The following is a 26,240-nucleotide window of genomic DNA, read 5'->3' as shown; positions in this document are numbered from 1 at the left end:
TCACCATATATATATATATATATATATATATATATATATATATATATATATATATATATATATATATATATATATATATATATATATATATATATATATATATAGGCAAGCTTAGGCAGACCCCTACCAGTTATACAACTATACCATTCGGTTTTAAATTTACAACGTCCCAAACACAAGGTGACGTGCACTAGCTGCTCTTACTAGACAAGCTGAGCCCCCGTCGGTTGCCATTCGTCCAGTATATGATCTTAAGATGTTGGCTGCCTATACTTTTGACTGTGTAGGATACACATGCGAACATACACATCCTTCATTAAGACAAATTTTGCAGTGTCAGGCTTTTTAAATAAAATGATATAATAAATAAACAAAACCTGTTCGATTTTCTAAAAAACCAAAACCTGTTCCGGCGTGTTTGTTTTGGTCACAGGCGAGAAAGTAAAATCTTGAGAAATTAGAAGATAAGAGAGTAGAAGATGAGAAATTAGATCACATGGTGAACGTATAAAAGCTTGAAAAATTAGAAGATAAGAGAGTAGAAGATGAGAAATTAGATCACATGGTGAACATAGTTTCACAAGATTCAAGGCAACAATAGGCAAAAACAATGGCAGGTGGCAATCACATTCACAGCTTCAAATTTTTCATGTAATTTTACTAACCATGAGAAAGTATGGTGATTACGGTGATTCTGATTTACAATCAGATTAAAAAATCACATGGCATTGCAAACATGAAATGACATCTTGTTTCATTCCTATTTTCTTACCAAGAGAGTGAAAATAATCTCTCTTACATATACCCAGTGCTTCAACTAATACATGAAAATGAAAATTGATACGATACTGACTTGAATAGGCTATTTTTCAATAAATGTAAATAATACTTAAAAATAAATTTTAATATTATTTTAATAATTTTAACATTTGTCACAAAATATTTTATTATTATTATTTGGCTGAATCAGAACGATTCACTTGAGAATAGGGTATCAGTCGGATTCACCAGGGTCGATTCCAATACTGACAACATCGGTCACACACATATTTGTAGATGAGATCATACGGACGTCATATATGTTTCATTTGTTGCCATTACTCTAGATAACTAAGATATAAAGGCCCGACTTTTCTTTTTAAATTATTTATGACGAGGAACTAGGGATGGCAGTGGACGGGGGAAAGCGGGCCCCGCCCCGCCTAACCCCGTTTGGATCGGGGATAAAGGGTATGAAACGGGGATGGAGGCGGGGACGAAGGTTAAAATCCATCCCCGTTCGGGGGTGGAGGCGGGGATGGATGTGCACTTTTCCCCGCCCCGCCCCGCCCCGACCACTTTTCCCCGCAATATCCCCACCCCGCCTCATCCCCGTTTGAACCGGGGATGGAGGACATGAAACGGGGATGAAGGCGGGGATGGCGGATAAAATCCATTCCCCGTCGGGGATGGAGGCGGGGGTGGAGGATAAAATCTTGAGGCGGGGCGGGGGTGGAGACCTTGTCCCCCGCCCCACTGCTATCCCTACGAGGAACCCTTGCTGAGAACCAGCTCAATTAATCGGCCCTCCCAATTATGAGGTAAACATGCATCAAGTGGGGTCATCTACACTGAAGCCCTTATGGAGCTGACCGGGTAAAGGCACACACCTAGTCAGAGTTGAACCTTGAACTAAACAACAATCAGCACATTTCCACTAGGCCTACTGCCATTGGGGTGACCTGGGCATAGAACTGAGGGAGAACATAAGCAGCTCGCTCGACCAGTGAGAAGCTCGGTTAAGCTTAAAAATTGAAATTGGCGAACTGAGCTATGAGCCAGCTCGTCTAGGTAAGCAAACCAAGTTGCAAGCTAGCTCGTCTAGGTAAACAAGCCGAACACAAGCATGACAATCTTGGCTCAGCTTGTTATATCTATATATATAAGAAAATGAAAACCTACAAAATGTGCACAATGCTAAATAAAATATGATATTAGATTTTCAGTGTTTCTTTCAAATTTTTGACACTGTAAATGTGTTTAGCATGATTAATTTACTAAAAATCAATACTTAGATCGTGCATTTTGGATGACAAAAATGATATTTGAAGCCTAAAAAATTGTTGGTCGTTGATCTTTGAAACCTTACAAAAACTTATCCATGCAGAATCAAAGTGATTAATATAAATACAAGCATATGGATCACATGTATGGTCAGAATTTCAAAAAAATACCATAAATTCAATATCAATGCTCATTTAGCAATTTTCACAAACACATAATGTAAAACCCATAATTTTTTGATATTTTATGAGAAATAATAATGAATTTAAGGCTAAAATATTATTTAAAATTAAGATATAAATTAAATTATAATTTGAGCATTAATTAGGATTTAGAATAAATCTCAAGTTGAAAATTTATTCTGAATCAGGGTTTTGATTTTAATCATATTTAATTTGAGTTTAAGCTGAACTTAACAGGAATTTAATTTAAGTTTTAATATTAGTCAGATTCGAATTGAGTGTATATATATCTCAATTTAGAGTCTTATTACTTTTGATTTCAATTTTTGGAGTTTATCGAATTTGGATTTCAATTTGAGAAATTGAATTCAGCTCAGATTTAAATTTGATAATTATGTCTTGAATATTAGAATTAGATTCGAGTTTGATTCAAATATAAATCAAGATTTGGTTGAATGTCAATTCAAGTTTGAATTGTATAATAATTTAGATTTTTGTTGAAATTAAATTTGGAATCTTAAATTGAATTTAAAGGTAATACTTGTGAATCCTTCAGGGTATTTTTAATAAATAAAATAATATTAACAATAAATTTTATGAGAAAGAAGTATAAAAATATAAATTAGCCTAAAATAAATTATAAAAAACATCCTATAAAAAATTAAAGTTGATTTGAGCTGATTTAAGTGAAATTCGCATTCAGAATTCAATTTATGAAAAATATAGAATTTAATAAAAAATAACTAGTAAATTTTATTGAAATAAACTTGAATAAGATTTCAGACAAATTTAAGATAATCCAATATGTATATAATATAAATTTAATAAATTTGAATTTTAGTTTCATGGTTAAAATCTAATTTATAAAAAAATAAAATAAAATACTCAAAACAACAGCGGGTCCTACCGATCTTAGTGAAAATCGCTTTCGAGGTTCAATTATGAGAAAATGATATTTTAAAAAAAAATTATAATCTAAATAAATTGAATATGATAATTTGAGTTGAGTGTTATGTTATAGGGTATATAGGACTTAGAAAAAAAATTCTAAGTGTATGAAATACACCCACACGCTCATGGGTCTCATCGACTCAAGTGAATTATTTTCTCAAAAATTATTTTCGAAGAATTCAAAAATCTTTCAAATATATATATAACGCATAACTAATATATATATGAAATTTCAATAAGAGGGCATGCCCTACATTTGAACCTAATTTAGATTTCATCTAGTGTCATTTCACTAAAACCTAACTTCTAGTATTGAAAGAATTGAAATCCAAAATACCTAATTTAATTAATTTTAAAATAATTAAGTAGAATAAAAAGTTTGATTCAACTAAATTTAATAAAATTGTTGAAGTCCATAGGTGGGCCATCCCATCCAATGTGGCACTCCTTTCCAACTTAAAAAAAAATTAAAATGAAAATTCAACTTTAAAATCAAATGTTTTAAAACTTATTGAAAAAATAATACATGAGTAGAAAAGTCAAATATTGCTAAATGTCTAAGGGAAGACCTCTCAAGGGGGGGAGGACGTCCCATCTTAGATATTTCTAGGATGGGTTGAATTTTAAAAAGAAATAAAAAAAATAACGAAAGTACAAAAAGAAAAAAAATACTTAAGAAAAAAAATAAGTCAAACTTGTTTGCCAAGCAAGCATGTTTGACAATAATATTTATAAGAAAAGGTTGAAACCCCCAATGGGGGGTGTTGACGAGCCCATATCCCCCCCTATATTTACTATACCATACTAAGTCTAAAGTGAATTATATACATGTAATAGCTATTCTAAACTAAGTTAATAAAATACCAATAAAAAAAGGAAAGTGAAATTAAAATAAAGAAAAAAAGAAAGTAGAAATATAAGAAGATAGAAAAGAAACACTTGAAAAAGATCAATGACTGAGATTAACCCAATATTTGCCCTAACACCCAATACATATAAAGGCTTAAAAGGGGCTCACCTCTCCCTCCCCCCCCCCCCCCCCCTCTTGTTTGTCTCTCTTGGGTTTTTTGCTAGTTTTTTTCTCTTACTCATTAATTCTCCTATTTTCATCATCTTCTTCCCTATATATTTTTTGTGTATTGCCCATTGACCCAACAAGGAGAATATGCATGTGCATGTGAGGAGCGGAAGGAGTTCGTTGATGTGGTCATCACTCGTGTTGGTCGACCGGTTCGTGGTTGCACTTTGATTTTGCAAGCATAGGAGCCAGTTTCGTCAAAAGAGGTAAGGGGTTCTATTTTCTCTACACGTAAATCGAAATTCATAGACATGAGTTCTTTCGATTTTTCATAAGAATAAACCCTAAACCATGCCTTCCACATGTGGGTTTGGCTTATGATTGTCGAAATATAAGATAAAAAGACGGTTTTCAAAAGAAAACCGCTCTAAAAACTGATTTTTCTAAAATCAGGTTTGAGAACTCGATTCAAACTTTTGTTAAAAAGAGTAAAAATCAAATTCACATAAAAAATTTTATATTGGACCTAATAGAAATAGGTTGATTTCATTTTTTCCTAGAAGAAATCGATTCACCACTGAAAGTAGCCAAATTTTTTAGTTAAAAATAAAAAAGAAATCATATATGCATGCTATCGGTTTCTCAGAAACAAAACATGTAAATTTTAGAAAATACATGTATTACTTAGTTTTTTTGCTGTAAATTTTGGTTAAAAAATAGTAAATTATGTTTATGTGAATGTACTGTAAAAATTAGCATGATTTTCATTGCTTTCATCATATAAAAATATGTGTTTCATGATATCGATTTTCTGATAAATAAATTATGTAATTTTTGAAATATTCATGTAATATCTAATTGATTTCATGCAAATTTTAGTTTGAGATTGTAGTGGATATTCATGTGAATGCATGGTAATAATTAGCATGATTTTTTATTTTATGTCATGGAAAAACTACGTGTTTTATATGTGTTATCGCAAAATTTACCGAAACTTTTTTTGAAGAAATAGGCTTTTGGGAGACAAGTCTGTTTTTCTGACCAACGGCTGTGAAAACAAGATTTATCCATTATAGATTAATCTAAAGTAGTATAGTTATGATTTTTTTTTTTAGTGTGTCCTTGTAAAAAAATTAGAAATATGAATTCGGGTGGCATGTTTTGGGCCTACCCGAATGCATATATTTGTTAGTACGTATTTTTGGCCAGACATCTGATCACTAAATTGCTCGTATCTTTTTGTTTAAAGGATTTTTTATTAGTGGTTTGTTGCATTGGAAGGTTAACAAAATTTTACAACTTTTGTAAAATTTTAAGCTTTGTTCATGGACTGAGCACTATTCTGTGATAGTTGAAACAAAAAATTATAGGTCTGCACCAAAACGTTCGTAACTCCCACGTTTGGATGAATTTTTATGGATGGTTTACGACATCGAAAAGCTAATACAATTCTCTATAAACTGTGAAAAAATCAATTCTAGACAATGATTATAAGATTTTCTATAACCTCTATAACGGTCAAACAGAGTTGGGTTTTTACAAGTTTAGAACTGGTTTAGGAACTAGCTACTGAATGTTTGCGTATCTCATGTGTTTGTATGCATGCCCTTGCAAATTTATGTTGTACAGTTATGGGCTATTTAAAATGAGTTTGTTGCAATAAATTTAAGTGTTTTCTACTGAGACATGACTTGATTGATGTGCTAAAGCTCAAACATTTCTTTGTGGCCCCTAACAAATAAGTGGACTGAAGTGTTCATTTTGTGAATTGATAAGAATATTTAAGTGATTATGCATGTTGTCTTTTTCTGAAATAAAATTGACATGTATTTGTTGTTAAAGATTGAAATATTAGATGTATTTTTCTGCAACAAGAAATTCATTATTTCATTAATGTATGTGAGCTAAAAAACGAGATGAACTAAACATGTGCGATATTACCAAGCCCAAAGCTAAATGCGAATTGTTAATGAATCGTGCATGCTATAATTTATTTTCATATGACTGCCATGTACATGATGATGATGGTGTAAATGATTGAATGTGTTTAGATGTAAAGAAACTCAATGTTTTATGTGAACATATGATTAAGTTTGAAATGAAAGAAAGACATGCGCAATGATACTGAAAACATATGTTTCAAAATGTGCATCCATGGACCATGAAGAGACCGAATCCTTTAAGTGAATTTTTATGTGAGTATTGCATGTACAATAATTAACTTAAAAGTTTAAACATGTGATACTAAAAGATCAATACTTACTAAGAGAAGATAATTGGTATTATTCGGGTTTCGTGGGTATCAAATTGAGCATGGAAGGTTGCTTCCTCCCAACCACGAAGATAGAGGAACCTTCAACATTAGACTATAGCGTAGAGAATAAAGAATTTCAAAAGTAAAGTTTGATGCATCAAGAGGGTAGTATGAGAATTTCTCTCACTTTTGGCATTCCTCACCCGACACTGGTGAATAGTGTCCGACCAGGCCAAAGTCACTCTTGTTTGAAAACACCACCTACGTTGTGGTTCTTATCCAGGATTACTGTATGTGTTTGTACCCACAAAAAATAAGAACTGTCATATTAATTTATTGTGCATTTAGATAGGCGTATCATGCATCATTTAAAAAGAAAACTTAATTAAAGATGTTAAAGGCACTTGTGTATAATGTTTGAATTCCGCAATGAGAAGTGCATGCATTTTTATTTGTTCATGGATCTTTATTTTTACATATTTAAGTGAATGATTAATTGAAAGCAAGTTTGAGAATGAATGTTTAAATGACATATTAGGAATTCATGTTTGTATTTGTGTTGTATTTTATCTTATTGAATGTATGAAAAAATAAAGTAATTTCTGCTTAACAGTTTTAGTTTATAAGTTTTGAATAGCTCTACCCTACTCAGACATGTTTGTCTGACCCTATTGATTTTTTTGTTTTCAGGTAGTGAGTGAATTCATATGTGACGATGAAAGGTTGCGACGGGGGTCGAGCCAAGCCTTTCACATCTCTTCGAGCATTTTGGATTGCGAGCATTTTTAAATGCTCAAGACTCTGATTTAAATTTTAAAATGTGTTGTTATTATTAAAATTCAAATGTAATGTACTTCTATTTGATTTATGAATATTTAATTTTCTAAATTAAATACATGTATAGATGTAAATGTAATAAAAAATAACGCACCAAGTTTTTGTACTGTATAAATTTTTCACTGGAATTTTATAAAAGTATTTCAATTTTTTTTTTTCAATTTGGTGCTAAATGGGTTTTTCGGGTTTCTCTGATGCTTTTTATGCAGTTCCAACCCCATAAATGTGTTGGGCATGGTCTATTAATTAAAACCCACACTTGGATCATATGTTTTCCATGAAAAAAAATGATGTTTGGTGCCTAAAAATTTTACAAAGATTTTGGACCGTTGATTTTTCAAACTTTATAAAAACCCACAAATGTGTTTGAATCAAACACTTCAAGTTCTTATCCCTCTAAAATCAAGTACATAGATCACATTTGTACAGTCAAAATTTAAAAATAAAATAAAAAAACCGAAAAAACCCATTTAGCATGCGGTTTAACACTAAATTGGTTTAGCAAGTAGAGTAATGGGTCCGTGCTAAATGGGTTCCAGTCCCCTAAATGTTTGGGTATGGTCTATTTACTAAGAATCCACACCTGAATCATGTGTTTTCCATGAAAAAATGATGTTTGGAGCCTCGAAAAGTTACTAAGATTTTGGACCATTAATTTTTTAAACTTTATAAAAACCCACCAATGTGTTGGAATCAAATGCTTCAATAGCTGATCCCTTTAAAATCAATTACATAGATCACATCTGTACGGTCATAATTTAAAAATAAAATGAGAAAAGCCCAAAAAAACCTATTTAGCACACGGTTTAACACTAAATTGGTTTATGACATCTGTAATGGGTATGTGCTAAACTAATTTGGTGCTAAATTGGTGTTTTTTGGGCTTCTCTGGTACTTTTTATGCGGTTCCAGCCCCCATAAATATGTTGGGCATGTTTGATTTACTAAGAATCCACACCTTGGGTCATATGTTTTCCATGAAAAGAATGATGTTTGAAAAAAGAATCCATTACTATATATATATATATATATCAAACTTTAAAATACTTGAAAAAATAAACTTTTTAGAAAAGAAGTCAACTCAGGATCAGCTCGTAAAACTTAGCTCAAGGGCATACCCTCAACTAGCCTAGCCCGAACAGTCCAAACTCGGCTCGTTTACCAGCCTAACCCGGGCGGGTGTATCACCAGTCACCACTTCACAATCTTATCAGAGTTTTTGTTTTTTTAAATAAATTTTTGCCAGAAAATTTATCCTGTTAGCCCAACAGTCGGACCCCCTGATCCTAGAACGGGTCTTGGTTCACCCGCACGACGTCACTCCCAGTGAATCGTGACTTAGTGTGGTTGACATGGGGAAGCGTGAACTCTTGATGCGGCTGAGAATCGACCTCCCAGCGGCCACTAAAAGACACCAAGCCATATACTGTATACACGATATAAACCCTAGGCTTGAACCCGGCCCGCCGGACAGGACGAGGGGATTCTTGGTCCAGTGGGTCCCACATCGCCCGGGTGGGTCCGAGCTGGTATGGGCCCAGCTTACCTTGGAGTTGGTTGCCCAATTTGCATCGGTCATGAATGACTAGGTTCAAGTTGACCGATATACTCGAGTGGGATGGTGGCAGCTGAGTTCGACGAAACGTCGATGTGGAGATCGAGCCAGTCTAGGTGGACCCAGCTAAGTTGATTCCGGTTCTGGGTGCGGTTGGGGGAGCCGAGTTCCTGACTTGGCTAGGTCCATTCCCAGTAAACATATATCTTAAAAATGTGTCGAGAGCCATGTACTTTGATTGCAAGGGATGTGAAACTTATGTTGCTCGAATGTGCTCAAGATCTGGATCTTTGGATCTAAAGATCCAACGGCCGTGAGTAGTTCACAGGTTTTACTCTAACCCATGGGTAGGAACTGACAAATTTCCAGCATGGCGTGTTTGGCGGACGCACGCGGATTCACATACAGAAATGGGCAGGCCCCACATCCAAATGAGGTCAACCCATTCAGAGATGGTGGGCCCCCATTTTTTGAAGCGTCTTCACTCACTGAAATAAGAGGGTCCCTCACCCAATTAAGCCTCTGGTCTTCAAATAATGGAGCCAGTTGCTCTCTTTGCGGTCAATCACAACTCCCTGAAGTTGGAGTTTTACTTTTTTTGATATTTACATGAAGAAACCACCAGGAATTAGAGGCCTAGCCGCGCTGGCTTTGCCCGTCGTTCTTCCTATTGCTGTTCTGGTAAGCCTAAAACTCCAGTGAGCTTACCACTTGCCCTCATGAAATTGCCACTCTTAGGCTTGTGATGATGCCCATAGAATTTGAATCTAAAACTACCTGCCTAGCGACCTACGTCCCATCCTACTACACCCAAGTTTGGGATCAATTGCGAAGATCTACCAACTACAACTATAGTTTGTTCCTCTTGGCTCAGATGAGGATCAGGTAATGAACAACCGAACCCTGCTTTTTTAACCGTGAAATCGCTACGTGGATTCGAGAGCGACTTGGTGAGGTGATATCTTCCTCGTCAAAGATCCGATCGACGATTTGTAAGTTGCAGTGGTTTCGTATTGATGTCTAGTATTTCCTGTAAAATTTTCAGATCTTTATGCATCTATTTATTATTTTTCCTCTGACAGAAAGTAGAATCGGTTTTACAGAGCCGTTATGCATTTTCTAAACCCTAGATCGACTTGTGTTAATCGTATCTTCCTCAGCGGAGATCCGATCGATGATCTGTAAAAAGAAAAATCTTCATTTGTGTGTCTACTTTCAGCTGCTAAAATTTTATAATTTTTTAATATGATTTGTTATATTTCTCTGTACCTGAAACCGGATATATTTATTTCAACTCGTTATATATTTGTTGGAATCAAGCGTATATTGCCGAAACGATATCTCCCTAACCGGAGATGATTTTTTCGATCTATAAAAAGATAAATCTTTGTTTTTCTGTTTAGTCTCTTTCTGTAAATTTTTGTGAATTTCCATGATGATTTGATACCTAATTTGGGTCTAGGTTGAACATGAGATTTCACTCTTTTAAATGGCTATTCTACGGGAACGAACCGAACGTCTTTTTTGCTTGTACCACCCTTGCCCTTCCCACTCCCAACTCGGTTTTGACATCGAACCGGTTCTTTTCTGGTGGCGCAGGGTTTCGCCGGGACGAGGCCTGGGAGCCAGAGCGCGGGATTGCCAGTTTCCGGTGCGAGCGGATTCATCAGGGAGTCAAGAGGCACGAGGGTTTTCCTCCCCTGTGTCGTCCGTACAGACGTTTGCTTTAAGAGGAAGCCCAGTAAGCCCGCTTTCTGTAATTTTTTTTAGTTCACCCTCTCCTCTCTTGTTCTTTTCAGTATTTTCTATTGCTAATTAGGCTCTTCTTTGGTATTTGTCTGTAAATTAACTGGGTGGTGGTATCTTTCTAGGAATCCATCACTCTTTGTTTTGATTTTAAATACCCATCTATATCTTATTGTCTTTTTTTTTTCCTTAGGCAGATGTTGGACTTCTTAAGTATGAGCCTTATGTAATGTAACTAATTCTATTTTCCTAGCATCGACCCATTCTTTTATGTCTTTGGCTTCTCTATAGTTGGATGACTCATGATATGAGTGAATCACTAGAAGACATGCCCTATAATTGGAAGAAAAAGATTCATATGACACAAACTTGCTTGGGGTGTTATAGATATTTGTTCAGATCTTCTAACACTAGGTTCTTCTATTTCGAGTAGTTGACTATATTTTTCAAATGCACATAGATGCTCTCCATTATGACGTCTAGAGTATTGTATAAAGTTATAAGTAGGTTCTCTTCCTTCACTTGGTTCATTACTTGGCTCAACATTATCACTAACTTCATTATCATCATTTTCATTATTGGACTTGGGCAATAAGTTAAACAAAAAACATACCCGGATTCTTCCTTAGGGTTTTCAAGATCAAATCCACTTTCTTTTTCAAGTAACATTTCTAAATACATAAAGTTTATGATTTTATGAGTCATAGCATCGATAGCCTTTTTTATTATTGGCATATCCAACAAAAAATACATTTAATAGCTTTGAGAGAGAGTTTGTTGTATTTTTCAAGATGCACAAAATGTTTACATAAAAAAAACCCTTAATCTTTTCAAATAAGGAGTAGTCTTAAAAAATATTTCAATTAGAGATTTGTTTTCTAAGATTTGAAAAAGCATTCTATCAAATAAACCACGGTAAGAGTGGCTTTGACCTAAAACTTCTTTGGTACTTTTGAAATAAGTAAAGTCTTAGTAATTTCAATAATATGGCGATGTTTTCTTTGGCAATTCTATTTTGTTGAGGGGTCCTAAGACATGATTTTTTGGTGCAAAATACCATGGGGTTTTAGGTATGATTAAAATTCATTTGAAAGAAACTATTTTCCTAAGTTTGAGCGAAAGATCTTAATATTTGTTTTTAATTGATTTTTAATAAGATTATGAAAATCTTTAAAACATGAAAAGACTTCGGATTTGAATATAAGGAAGTAGATCCAAGTATGTCTACTAAAATCATCTATGAATGTAATATAATATGAATAATGACCTTTTGACATAACGGGAGCGGGACCCCATACATCCAAATGCACTAATTCAAAATTTTCATTAGTCAAACAAGTTATAGATCCAGAGCGTCAATTATACACAATCGGAGTGGTCCTTTAAACTGCATCACATGCATGAACAGAGGTCATGGCAAATGTATGGGATTGTTTCAGGGTAGGGATGGCAGTGGACCGGGGTGGGGGTGGGGGTGGGGGACAGGGTCTCCACCCGCGCCCCATTTCAAAATCCGAACCTTCATCCCCGCCTCTATCCCTGCGCGAGGATGGATTTCAACCTCCACCCCCGCTTCATGTCCTTCATCCCCGGTTCAAACGGGGGTGAGGCGGGGCGGGAGCCCGTTTCCCCTTAGTCTATAGTCATCCCTTAAAGGATTGGGGATGGGGCGGGGCGGGGATTGAGACGGGGACGGGGCGGAGCGGGAAAAAGCTTAAGTCCATCCCCGCACGGGGATAGATTTTAACCTTCATCCCCGCCCCCATCCCTGTTTCATTCCCTTCATCCCCGGTCCAAACGGGGCGAGGCGGGGCGGAGCCCCGTTGTCCCCCGGTCCACTGTCATCCCTATTTCAGGGGGTAACATGTGCTGGGATTTATTTTCATGGGTAAGCTGGTAGAGTTGCACACACTGTGGGTCAAGTTTGGATCTAGACATAAAACAAATCTGACGTAATCAAATGCAGCACCATCAGATGGGTGGTTCATATTTGCATTTGCAATCATGTGGGGGAGGACCTCCTCCCCATAACTAGGACTGGATCCTATTAGTTTGCTACCCTCATGGGTTCTGTGATTATGTAAGTCCAGACTAACAGATGCAATTGTTCAGCTTACTGCACGTGGAAAGGGTTTACTGAATATGCTAAAAATTAGTTGATCCTGCTTGTATCAAGCACACTCTCTCTCTCTCTCTCTCTCTCTCTCTCTCTCTCTCGTCCAAGGGACAAAACCCCCAATCACCAGCTTTGACCTTACAGGAAGGGACGCCACTCGTAGGTTTCAAACTTGTAACATCCCGTCAACTTGGTGACATCCACAAGTCACCCTACCAGATGAACAGAGCCCTTGTGAGCTCGCTCGCTCTCTCTCTCAACAAATCCTTTTTGTCCTGTGTTCTCATCCTATACTTGAGGAAATAATGTTATTATATTTCCATATAAATCAACAGTAAAATACTAATTAAGTAAATAGGCAACCTGTCAACCTGTTTTCAAGGAAGATCCATTGGCTTTTTCTTTTTATTTTAATCTGAAGGTAACCAAATACTTGACAAACAGATAGCAGTTTACACAGATTTGTCAAAGCAGCATCATAGAACCAGCAAATTGTTTTTTTTTTCATATTATGATTTTATATCCAAACTCGAATCTAAATCCAGATCATACTCAGGTGTGAACCGGATACATGTAAAAGTATGTCCAATTGGCTTTGATAGCTAATCGGATCCAGATCTAATGGCATGTTTTACATCGCTAATTGAGTTGGGCCAAATCTGATTATGCTGAATTCCATGATGTAATAATGTTCATCCAAACTGAATTCTTTGTTTCTTGTTCCGCTCTTTCTTCGTTAGGTATCTGATGACCAAACTACCATTCAGCCAGTCAGTAAAGAAATATAGATCCGACCAGATAACAACACGGACTTGGTATTAGAGCTTGACATTTCAAACCGAAATCCAAATTCAACCCAACATCCGAATCTGAACACGTGAAACTGCATCCTCATCAGATAGTTTTTCACTAGCCAGTCAGTAAAGCATTATAGATCCCATCAACTAACAGCACTCCTCTCAAAAAACCAAATCCCATCAACTAACAACACTCTCAAAAAACTAACACCACGGATTGGGTTTTACAGCATGACATATCAAACCAAAATCCAAATTCAATCCAACTAACATCCGAATCTGAACACATGTAAAACAGGATCTTCATCAGATTGTGTACAGTCAAAGCCATGAAAAAGAGAAGGCAAAAACAAGTAAGAAACCGTCACCATCTAAATATAGAATATTGAGGATTACAGGTCAAGGCCAGTGGGTTACAACTACAAAATGTAAATACTTCCCAGTGTCAATCAAACCGCAATTTACACACCCAAAAGAGAACCAAGGAGAGGAACCATGTTACAAGCCATCAGTTCTGAGTTGGAAAAATTAAATCATGTGGATAGAAAGAGCACATGCTACCCAGCAACTACGGCTGATGGGAATAGAAGGGACCATAACATGGACAACCATGGTGTGATTGTTTTAGCTTCTGGTAGATCTGATCCTGTCAACTTGGATTCCCTGTGAGTCTAATGTCGATAATATCTGAGGCATCGACATCCCAACGGAGACCACAATCTCTGCAAACCATTAACCGGTTTAAAATGTTGATTTCTTTTCCAACATGATTTCAAGAACAGCTACCACAAAATGAACACTTACCAATTCCTTCGCGGACTGACAAGTTTGGCCGTATAACATCCTTGGAATTGATCAGGAAAACATCACCAATGTAAAGGTGGTTGGTAGGCACGTAGACACAGCAGAGCTCCTCTTCACCAGAGTAGTGCTAAACCACAGATCATAAGCTCAGGAAAAGAGACCATCTTTCAATCACAGTAACACAACTTGACACACAAAATTAATCAAAAGGGGAGCATCACCTGAAATAATGCATAGATGGCTAGGTTTTATTAAAAAAAGAATTTAAGGCTCGGCTTGGGAGCCTTGAATCGGAGGTGTGCAGCAGTTTCCCCAAATGCTCATGCCCTCTGCTGATTGGGAGCAGTGGTGTTGCCAAAACACTGCATCAGGAATGGAGTTGCCAGCCCCAACAACACATTTCAACAACACTCACAAGACGAGGTTTTTGGCAACTCCATCCTCAACAACACATTTTGGCAAAAACGATCTTTTTGACAACACATGATAATCATGTTTCTATCTCAATGCAAGGCTCCCAAACAAAGCCTAGAATAATTTCTAACTGCTGACAAGTTTTATGGGCGATATCAGAAAGTCTAGCACTCCCATAGTAACATGGTAGGACCTATGTTACGTCAGTGTCGGATACAGTACAAAGTGAGACTCAGTGGGTTTTGAATATATATATATATATATATATATATATATATATATATATATATATATATAATTTAGTTATTTATTTATTAAGAGAGAGAGAGAAAAAGTAATTAAGTAAAACATAAAAGAAATATTTCAAAAGAAAAAAGGAGACATCCTCGGTTCTCTCTTCCCTCTATGTTGCACCATACAATTGATCAAAATTGTGAAAGCTTGACTCATTCATCAACTTTGACAGAGAGGGAGTGAGACCTTTTCTTGTAAAGGGGTATGTTGATTCATTTTCATCAAGTTAGGCCACAATAAAATACATGAAGAGAAAATAGGGTTTAAACAACGTTGACACAGTGTTCAAACATTAGACACTTCGTGTTTAAGACAACCAAAAGTGTTCAACACACAACACAAAGTGTCCTTGAACACTTCAATGTTGAAAAATGAAGTCCATGATGTGTTCAAACTGATTCCTTTAGCATGGCATAGACTCATCTGGGTCCGTCCAAAAGGAGAGTATGCTTTCTTTAAATTTTCATATTTTCATATGGACAACCAAATGGATTTTGCTTCATGAGGCGTCTGCAGGTGAGAGGATGGGTGCTGCATGTGCACATGCACACGTGTACGGGTGCAGTTCCTCAATGAGAGTTATGTGACAGAATGGAAATAGGACAGTTGCAACTAAAAACAGGAGTATTTAACTAAGGTCAAAAAGAATTGCTTATTAAACATCCTACACACGAACAACCCTATCAAAACATCAGGCTATATAAAGAGGCCATACACCCATTTAAAGAAATGGATAAACCAATGCTGTATTTCTGCAAATGACAGAAAACTTTTGTTACTTTCAGACAAGCTTGACATTATTCCAACAGAGCAATGAAAATCCAAAATGATTATTTTGAACTAATGAACATTTTCAGGAACATCATTTAGAGGAAAAAGATGCTGAAGGAAGCAAAAGAGTTTCTTCATATTAGAACTAGACCATTTCGGTAATTCATGTAACAGATAAAAATTCTCTATTTTCAAAGCTTACAAAATTCACAACACCAAAAAGATTTAAAAAAAATATCACATAGAAAAGTTACAGCAGGGATCAGCATAAACCTGAAGAGCAACAGAAGAAGTGATGAAGCCAAATGCATATTCACCAATACGTGGATGTCTAATGATGGCAACTTCCTTGAAGGCTTGGGTGTTTTGGTCTGTATACAGCTTGGAAGTCAGTAAATTGTTAGAACTTGTACTCAAAGATAAGGTGATAGGAAGTGACCTACCCGGTGATATGGCAGCACTGATTTGCTTAGATGCATTGTAGATATGTCGCACAAATGGCATGCGTTTGATGAACCACTCTCCAAGACTCAGAACAGATGCTCCAAGCCACGAAGACATGAAGACCCCAACCAAGAAGATGAATGTTATGGAAGTTATGAAACCAAGTCCTACAATAAGTCATGCAAGTAAAGCATTAAAGCAAATCTCAAAAAATGTATAAGATTCAGGTACAGTAATGCAAATCTGTTTTCAAATATCTGTATAAACAACTTACCAAATATGTTAATTCCAAGTTGTGCATATATTGGAGAGAAAAATCCATCCACAAAACGAATAAACCACCATGTAATATAGAAAGTGATTGCTATAGGAAACAGGATGACACTGCAAAGAAAACAAGAAGTTCAATAACAGAAGGGAACATAGTTTGCACAACTGAGCATTCTGAGTATATTTGCCTAACCAGAATATCATTCCATATTAGGTTTGAATTGATTGATGTTGGCAAGAAAGCAGGCATGCATTTGAATGTATGCCCGTACTTAATTAAGTTAAACCCTACAAAGAAAGTAAGCTCTCTTGGAAATAAGAGTTATTCTGACATGTCAAAACACTAGAGTATTGCAAAGCCATAGACACAAGAAGCATCAACCTACAACGCTTTTTATGGTTTCATTTTGGCAAGCATATCAAAGAGAACTAACATATCTTTGATGCCGAAAATATCATGCCTGTCACATATAATCTCTATATTATTATAACCATAGTAGTGAAACCTAGTTATGTGTCAATATCACCTAATAGTATTGTGATGGGCATGAAGAACATTTCTCATAATAACTAAACAGAAACTGGGGAAAAGTAAATAACTACAGTAAACTTCAGTAAGATAAAGATACAAACAGTGCAGACCATTTTCTTGAAAAAGAAAGGGACCTGAATATCCTCGCATAAGTGACTTATCAGAATGGAACCTAATTGCAAACCCCAAGGTTATCATGCATTCCTTCCCACAAAAAAACAAGCTTCATGTGTGAGAAAAAGCTACAGGCCACCTTTAGCCACACTCGGCTGAGAAAATATGATCTGTCCCAAGAAAGTTGTGAACAAAACAGCTGCCCTATAAATTATATTAGCTAATTTTGTGTCGAAAACATGTACAAAAGAATCATCAGTCCACAGTAGGAGGCCACAACAGCAGGTTGTATTGCATCACTACATGTTGCAGTGAAAAAAAAGACAACTTTATTTACTGAAAAGGGTTTAGTACAATATATCTTATAGATGGGGCTCCAGTTCAGGACCCATTGCAAAACCAGAAGAATAATAACACCATAATCGATCCAACCAGTAACTGGGTAGAGGTTTCATGCACCAAATCAGATAATCCAAAGACGACTTAGTAGACTCTTATTGAAATAAACACCAAAAGCACAAAAAACTGCTAACAATCAAACCAAAACTGCAGCGAGAAGAAAAGGTTTGTTGTGCACCCTGGAAATTCAATTACCTACTGCAAACAGGAAAAATACAGACCAGTCTAGATATGGATTAAGGGACAATATTGGCTACACTGGTGGGTTCTGAACCCCCTTAGTTGAAACTCATACGGGCTGGTTAGATTGACCAAATCTGACCCCATAGATGTCTTTCGCATGGTCCAAATCAAGGTTGCCAGGAAGTGAAACGGTAACGGGAAACATCTTGGGAAACAGAAATACGAAATGAGGTTTTTCAGGTGCATGCGAAACAGGAAACAGGAAACAACCAGAAAATGTCAGGAAACAGAACAGGAAATGACGGGGAAATGGGAAAAGTTTAAGAATAAGAAAAGCCCTAATGACATGATAAATGAACAAAACCAAACATAAGAAACCTATATCCTATGTCACATGGGTGCAGGTGCGGGTGCGGGTGTGGGTGCGGGGATTCGGCACTTCCAAAAAACCCGGGTTCGGCAGGGGCAAAAATGTAACTATATATATATATATATATATATATATATATATATATATATATATATATATATATATATATATATATAACATTTATGCCCAGCTTACTTTTTACCATTTTTTTATCTTATATGGTTGTCCCCAAAGATGAAAGTGATGAGTTGTGGAGCCTGATTCATTGTTTTTGCCCTTGCAGGAAGGGGGGTCCGGGGGCTCCCCCCGGCGCGGGTCCCAGGGGGGGCCGCCCCTGGCCGGTGGTTATAGGGGGGCAGCGCCCCCCCCCCCCCCCCCCAAAGTTTTTTTTTTAAATTCAGCAGCCCATCTCATAGGGCAAAAAAAATCCAAAAAAAAATGGACAAAAATGACCCTGGGTGCGGTCAACGCACCCAATGTCGGGTTGACCGCACCCGGTGCCGCACCCGCGTCGAGTCGCGTCGACGTGGGTGCGGTATCCTGCTAGCCAAATCCCTGTGACATAGCCTATATCCCATGAAAGAGATATTTGGGGAAACGTGAGGGAAAAGCATGGGAAACATGTGGGGATCATGTTTCCCAAATATGAGAAACGAGCTTCCCAAATATGAGAAATGTGTTTCCCAAAGTAGGAGAAAGGCATTTCCCATGGGACGGCAAACATGTTTCACACTATATGGGAAATGCATAACCCACAATTTTTTTATGTTTCCCAAACGTTTTGGAAACACAATGTTTCCGTTTTGGAAATGGGTTTCCCTTTCTCTTATAGCATTTTCGGTAACCTCAGTCCAAATAGTAGGAATTGACCCTTGAATCACAGTTTTTGGTATTTTGTAGGTTGTTAGTTTTTCAACACCTCTAAAATCCTACATGTCAAAAAAACATGATCCAAGGGCCAAGTGTTACTAAACCAAACATGTAGATCACATATGAATGGTCTATCAACCAAAAATAAAAACTAATAAAAAAATTTATGCATTCCGGTTGTGAGTTTGGAACCCACACGTGTAGCCAACTTTTCCCCATGGATTAATGAAGCACATCATATATCTAATTTACTACCTATTCTTGTGATTGTGCATGGGAAGACATGGAATCTAAAGCCCAGAATAGAAAAGGGTAGGCCGGCGCCCCATAAAAAAGTTGTGACTTGCACAATATCAAACTAGACTCAAATGACAAAGGAAGCCTTTCCACTTCCCCCAATCGTGCAAAAATAAAGAGAGGTTAAATTCCAATTTCTCATCCCATAACTTGTCCTAAAACATTAATCCATCCTAAGGAACAAGAATTACAAGCTTCAGATGGAAGCAGGGCATTGCTGTCAATCTTAAAGAATATACATCATAAAATATGGTGATGTCATATCAGCTATTAAGCTGGACTCTAGCACAAATGCCAATAGAAAAATGATCCAATGCATCCAAAGAGGCAAAGATCATAATTAGGAACAATGAGTTCTCACCTTCCAACAAATAGGATTCTGACAAAACAGCAGCCAAGAATAAGGTACTGAAGATTCTTTGGAAAAAGAGGCAAGAGAAATAATGAAGCAAAACCTCAAAAAAAAAAAAAAAAGATAACAGGCTGCAGCCAAGAACCAAGACTGTGTAAGCTAATTAAAGCGTAAACAAAAAGACGAAAGAGGCAAACCCACTTTAGTGTGAAGAAAGAGTAAGAAAAGATAAGAAGAAACTCACCATCCTGTCATGAACTTTTTCGATGCCCAGCTTCGAATAACTTTATAAAATGCCTAAAACAAAAAACATTTTGAGCTTCAGTTTCAGAACAAATAGCAGTACTGTGAGAAAAAAGAGAAAGAATATCAATTAAGCTACGAACATCCAAATTCTAATGTAATAGTTCACTTGATATTGGCAATCAAAAATAGATTAGTAGAAATAATTGTTACAATGACAAGGAAAAACAAGAGATTTTACAATGTAAGCACATCAGAGAGCCCTTTTGTGTTACAGGACAAACAATATGATAATAGAAACGAAGTTCAATTTAAAAAATTTAAAAGAAAAACTATATGGAATATAGACTATGGTCACTAGATATTTGAAGAATAAAGTTGTGCAAATTGGAAGTAATTAATATTAGGACTGAATAATATCAAAAGTAAAATATCTAATAATTCAACTTAAATGGAACATATCTAGTAATTTAAAATTAAATGAGGGATCGCAATGAATTTCAGCACCTAATGGATGAGATATCATGAAATATACCTAGTGAGAAAAGTGATGGGCAGCGAGAGGGTCATGAGGCAATCTTTGTGGAGGATGACCTTCAATGGGCTATATGGGGTTTATCTAAGTGCATTGCTCCAAAACCGGATGGAATCCCCCTCGATTTTTTCAAGTTGTTCTGGGCTGATGTTAAAGATGATTTGATGGAATGTGTAGGGGAATTCTTTGTCAATGGTTCCCTCTTGAAGGATTTAAAAGGTTCCATCTTGTCCTCATTCCTAAGGAAGACGAGCTGATGATGCCTTAAGATTCAGGCCTATTTCACTGTTGGGGTCATTATACAAAATTATCCCCAAAATGATGGCTACCAAAGTATGTCCACATGGACACGGCTGGGGATACAGGGATATGGCCATTTTTATGAGGCTTCCAATATGACTAGTGTATAAGGGTACACAATATGCAGGCAAAAATGGAGTGTTTGTGTGACATAGCTACCAAATTAACACAAGTGTCCAAAACAATCATATCAATCCCTCCCCTTGCATTTATGCTTTAGTGGAAGGACAAAGGATACACAAAACGCAAAATCATGGCTAATGAAGTTGTTCACTGCATCAATTTGGCTAAGAGGTTGGACTTCCTTTTAAGGTGGATATATCCAAGTTTGATTCAGACAGTTGGGAGTTTCTCCTAGATTCCCCAAGTGTTTGGGTTTAGTTAGAAGTTGTACTCGTGCATCCAGGAGCTTATCACCACATATTTGGTGATTTAGTCAATGAGAAAGTGTGTGATGGTGACCTAAGACAAGGTTGTTCCGTTCCTCCTTACTCTTTAACATCCTTGAGAAGGGTTGATAGCGCCCTCTCAGAAAGCCATTGATCTGCATATTATTTAAAAGTTTTCTCACTTGGATGGGGGGTTGTCTAGTATTATCCTTCAGTTTGCTAAAGCTATTTTGATCTTTGGAGAAGCTACCGCAGATCATATGCTACGCACTTGGGCTATTTTGAAGGCTTTCTTCTTGATATCAGGACTGACCATTATTAATCAGGACCTATGTCACATGGGTGCAGGTGCGGGTGCAGGTGCGGGTGCAGGTGCGGGTGCGGATGCGGATGCGGATGCGGATGAGGGTGCGGATGAGGGTGCGGATGAGGGTGTGGGTGCGGGGGTGAGGCAAAAAAATAAAAAATATATGTATATATATAAAGTCCAAAAGTTGAACATAAATGACCCTGGGTGCGTTGACCATACCCAGGGTCAAGTTGACAGCACCGGGCGCCGCACCTGCGTCACGTCGACGCGGGTGCGACACCCAGTTGGCCGAGTCCCTGTGACATAGATCAGGACAAGTGTAGTTTGGTTGTTTTCAAGGTTGATGAGGCTTTAACCAGCGTTACCGGAAGCGCCTAGCTAAAAGGGGAAGCGCGCTTCCCCGAAGCGCGCTTCGGAAGCGCGGAACGTCGCGCTTCCGAAGCGTGGGGGGAAGCGTCCCCCTTTTTTGGGAAGCGCGTTTCCCTTTAATGGGGGACGTGTTTCCCTTTAATGGGGGACGCGCTTCCCTTTAATGGGAAGCGCGCTTCCCATCACGCTTCCCCCACGCTTCCCCCACGCTTCCCCCTCGCTTCCCTTGTTTTTTTTAAATTTTTTGTATTTTTTATTTTTTATTTTTGTTTTTTTCGCTTCCCCCTCGCTTCCGAGACGCTTCCGAGACGCTTCCTAGGTCGCTTCCGAGACACTTCCCGAATCGCTCCTAAGTGGTCCCACGCTTCCCCGCTTCCTAAAATTTTGAAAGTGCCTCGCTTCCCGCTCCCGCTTCCCGTATCGCTTCCCGCTCCCGCTTCCTCAACTGGCAACCATGGCTTTAACCCATGCAATTGAAGTCATCTTTGGCACAATAGCAGCTTGTTGTTAAAGTACCTCGGAATGACTAATTTCAAAGGCTGGCCATCAGGATAATGTGGAAACCAGAACGTCAAAGCGGCTCCAGTCATGGACCGATAGGTACCTCCTCACATTATTTAAGTTTCCCAAAGAAGACAAGGAAACACCTTAATAAATAGATGAGGAAGCATCGGCCATCAGGATAAGAATTTGGTTAGGTGAGATTTGTAATGGCTTCTTTGAATTTAGGTGGGTTGGGTATCAAACAACTCAACACTTTCAATATAGCTCTCTTAGGTAAGTGGTGGTGGTATTTATGTATGGATGCTAAGCCTTTGATGCAGCTAATTAAGTGAAAATACAAGCTCTATAGAATGCCTTGGCAATGAAAGCCACACTCTTGGTGGAAGCAGGATGGGGCATATGGATGGGTTTGCAACATTTTTTTGCCTCATTCTTGCAGTTTTTTCATGTTAAGATTGGGAGAGGTGATCAGATTTCTTCCTGGCTAAACCCATCGTGTGATGATCAACCTTTATCTACTATCTTCCCTAGTCTTTTCAATGTTGGCCACATGTCTGTAACCTAAATTTTGTCAACACTGGGATAGTGAGGAAGGTTGGTTGATATACCTACAGTGGGATGTTTCTAATAGTGAGTTTGAGGATTGGATGGCCCTTATGCAGCTTATCAGCCCCCCTTCACTCTCCGGGCATTGATGATCAGGTTTTGTGGTCATGTTTTAAGTTCAAGGTTATTTTCTGTTGAATCCTTTTATAGAGCTCTGCTGGAACCATGCAGGGATTTTCTCCCCAAGCACGTTTAGTGGGGTTGGAGGCCTCCTCTTCAAGCAACATCTTTCACATGGCTTCTATTGTTGGACAATTAATACCCAGCTCAACCTGAAAGTTAAGGGGTTGAAGGTTGCTAGTAAATGCTATATGCCCTTTGAAACAGAGGAATCCATGGAGCACCTTTTCTAGTTAGTAATAGCTTTCAGCAACTATTCAAATTATCTTAGCAGAGTTTGCAGCTACCGGTTGCAGAGATTTTCATGCATTCTAGTAAATGCTATATGCCCTTTGAAACAGAGGAATCCATGGAGCACCTTTTCTAGTTAGTAATAGCTTTCAGCAACTATTCAAGTTATCTTAGCAGAGTTTGCAGCTACCGGTTGCAGAGATTTTCATGCATTCTAGTAAATGCTATATGCCCTTTGACACAGAGGAATCCATGGAGCACCTTTTCTAGTTAGCAATAGCTTTCAGCAACTATTCAAGTTATCTTAGCAGAGTTTGCAGATACCGGTTGCAGAGATTTTCATGCATTGGTAGCCTACTACTAGGGTCTAAATTGTTTAGGAAATCCAAGAGAAAGTGGTTGGCGTGGAAGTGAAGGCTTACGTTGTCTTGGTGATACCAACTAGCTTGAAAGGAACAAGAAACTTTTACATTACTCTCCCTCGCACTTTATTTGTATTGTTTAGGTAGATCAGGGCTGATGTTTCTTTATGCACTTCCATCCGTTGGCCTGGAGCTAATTTATCATGGTTTCAACCATGTTACCATGCTAGTTTGGGCTTTGGCTTCTATTTATTGTCTTTGGTGATGACCCCTCACCTGTTTTTGACTTATTAATAATGTTCGTTTTCATTTTGCTCAAAGGGGAAAAAAAGACACATGTTCCTAGGTGAAAAGGTAAGTAGATATGAGGAGGTATATCTGGGAAAATAAAATAGATAGTGCAGCCATCGTAGACCTGCAAGAGCCCCTAATCTGATCGTAGGAAACACCTACTTTATGGAGAAAGATTAAAAGTAAACAGAACTGAAGAGAAGCTTTAATGCATCACTACTCAACTATTTTTATTCACAACACACACACACACACAGATGCATGCATGCACACATGCAGAACACACAAACAGTCCTAAAACATATTTGCTACCCTCTTGCATTGAAAATTATCAACTAATTTGCTTATTCCAGTGTGTGCACGTGCCTGCGCACACTCTGACACTCCACAAGCACCCAAAAAGATATCGCTGGGCAGGAAAATCAAAGCAACACCATATGATGTACATGGAGAAACTTTAGTTAACTCAAAATTGTAACACAGATTTTCAAGACATGGTGATGCTTGACTGAAGAATGAATTACAGGAAAGGTTGCTGTAGGCAACCAATGCTCCAAACAGTAACATAACATGGATGCTTTCTCATCGTCCACACCGGTAAAGATCCTGAATCCTCAGATATACAGTGAGGATAGATTATAATTTTCGCATCAAAACTATTCTGGTCCCTCTTTCACGAAAGCCTTTTTCCTTTGCTGCCTCAAATGACAAAAACATTTGCCGAAACAACAAACAAATCTTCCAACGCAAATCTAAAAAATCATCCTAGTGTAAGCTTAAGAATTTCCCTCCTTTCGTAACACTTGCAGTTTTTGTCAGGCTCGATCAAAACCCAAGTTGCATAGAACTCAAAAATAACGATGCAACAAAATTGACGCAAAGAGGGGTACCGCAGATAATCAAGATCTTTCTGTTACAATTCACACAGAACCAACCCAAACTCCGGTCACTCATATCTCCAAATCTTCTAGCATAACCTAAGCGACCAATCTCGAACCGCTTCAATAAATTGAGATGTCTAATTGCCCTTCTCCGACCACAGCAAAAAGACCTAATTACTCATGACAGCAGAAGCCTTAATCCCGTTTTGCAACAATCCTCATACCCCAATAACAAGAACAACTACCAGAGAAGAAAGAAGAAAGGCATAGTACAGCTTTATAGACGGCAAGAAAAAACCTAAAAAAGAAATGAATCCAAGCAACTCTCAATATTCAGATGAAACAGGCACGGAACATCATTCCCCATAAACCGACCAATAAAAAGACTACTGCAAGGGATCAAAAGGCATGAAATTCGACCCAACCCCCCAAAAACAGGATTTGGCTTCACAAGAAATTGGGGAGGGGAAAAAGAGTGAAGAAAAGAGCGGGGCAAAAAAAAAGGAAAAATCTGAAGAAGGGAAAGAGAAGAAAGCTGACCTCCCTGCCGGAGTGATGGGATGAAGAAGCGGATGAAGAGGAAGCCTTGGAGTCACCACCATCCTCGTGGGGCTCTCCGACCGGTATGAGCAGCTCTCGATCCCTCTCTCTAACAGCCATCGGACTCACCGATTTGTTGTCGCCCATCAGCAACGCTCCCCTTCAGAGCCCCGCCTTTGTTTTCCTACCCTACACCAACAAGACATGGGTGCGGAACTGCCCCCTTGTCTTGCCTCTGATGCTCCAGTTTATGACTCTTTTGAGTCTTGGATCTCTTTTAATCAAATGAGAAAAACTGGGGTCATCGCAACCGCCCATCATAGGTTTTATAGTTTTTTTTTTTTTTTTTAGATTTATAACCCGAACAAACCGCACTCGACATGAAGACCTGGTCGCGCTGGCTCAGCCTGTCATACCTACGGTCATTATACCGGCAGCGTAAAACTCCCAAGCGAGGACCCCTGCCCCCGAAAGCCTATGCTATATGTTGGCTTGGGGAGAGAAGGGACACCCATGAAAATCGAACCTTGCCCCTAAGGATGGCAGTGGACCGGGGGAAAGCGGGCCCCGCCCAGCCTCGCCCCCATTTGGACAGGGGACGAAGGGCATGAAACGGGGATAGAGGCGGGGATGAAGGTTAAAATTCTTCCCAGTGTGGGGATAGAGGCGGGGATGGACTGATGCTTTCCCCCGCCCCCGTCTCGATCCCCACCTTGCCCCCGCCCTGCTCCATCCCCAATCCTTCTAAGGGATGAGAATAGGCCGAGGGGAAATGGGGGGCCGCCTCGCCCCGTTTGGACCGGGGATGGAGGACATGAAACGAGGATGGAGGCAGGGGTGGAGGTTAAAATCCATCCCCGTACGGGGATGGAGGTTCAGATTTTGAGATGGGGTGGGGGTGGAGACCTTGTCCCAGGCCTCCGCCCCGGTCCATTGCCATCCCTAC

The 26,240-nt window shown here is 38.2% G+C and overlaps 1 protein-coding gene across 1 annotated transcript; it reads right to left on the bottom strand.

The window, feature by feature from the left end:
* Positions 1 to 13,850: 13,850 nt before the first annotated feature.
* Positions 13,851 to 25,528, bottom strand: LOC149830214 (protein LIKE COV 1-like). Its single transcript, XM_090016387.1, has 7 exons — positions 25,295 to 25,528; positions 19,858 to 19,910; positions 16,501 to 16,610; positions 16,226 to 16,393; positions 16,056 to 16,153; positions 14,304 to 14,430; positions 13,851 to 14,221 (listed from the first exon to the last, which is right to left on the bottom strand). Exons 1-7 carry the CDS (start codon positions 25,439 to 25,441, stop codon positions 14,124 to 14,126), a joined length of 801 nt encoding a protein of 266 aa, XP_089872513.1. The 5' UTR covers positions 25,442 to 25,528; the 3' UTR covers positions 13,851 to 14,123.
* Between the last annotated feature and the right edge of the window lie 712 nt (positions 25,529 to 26,240).

The sequence above is a fragment of the Nuphar pumila genome, chromosome 8 (genome assembly GCF_984573655.1).
Source record: "Nuphar pumila chromosome 8, dmNupPumi1.hap1.1, whole genome shotgun sequence".
In the NCBI taxonomy this organism is placed as follows: domain Eukaryota; kingdom Viridiplantae; phylum Streptophyta; class Magnoliopsida; order Nymphaeales; family Nymphaeaceae; genus Nuphar; species Nuphar pumila.
This window is presented reverse-complemented; position numbering and strand designations above follow the sequence as displayed.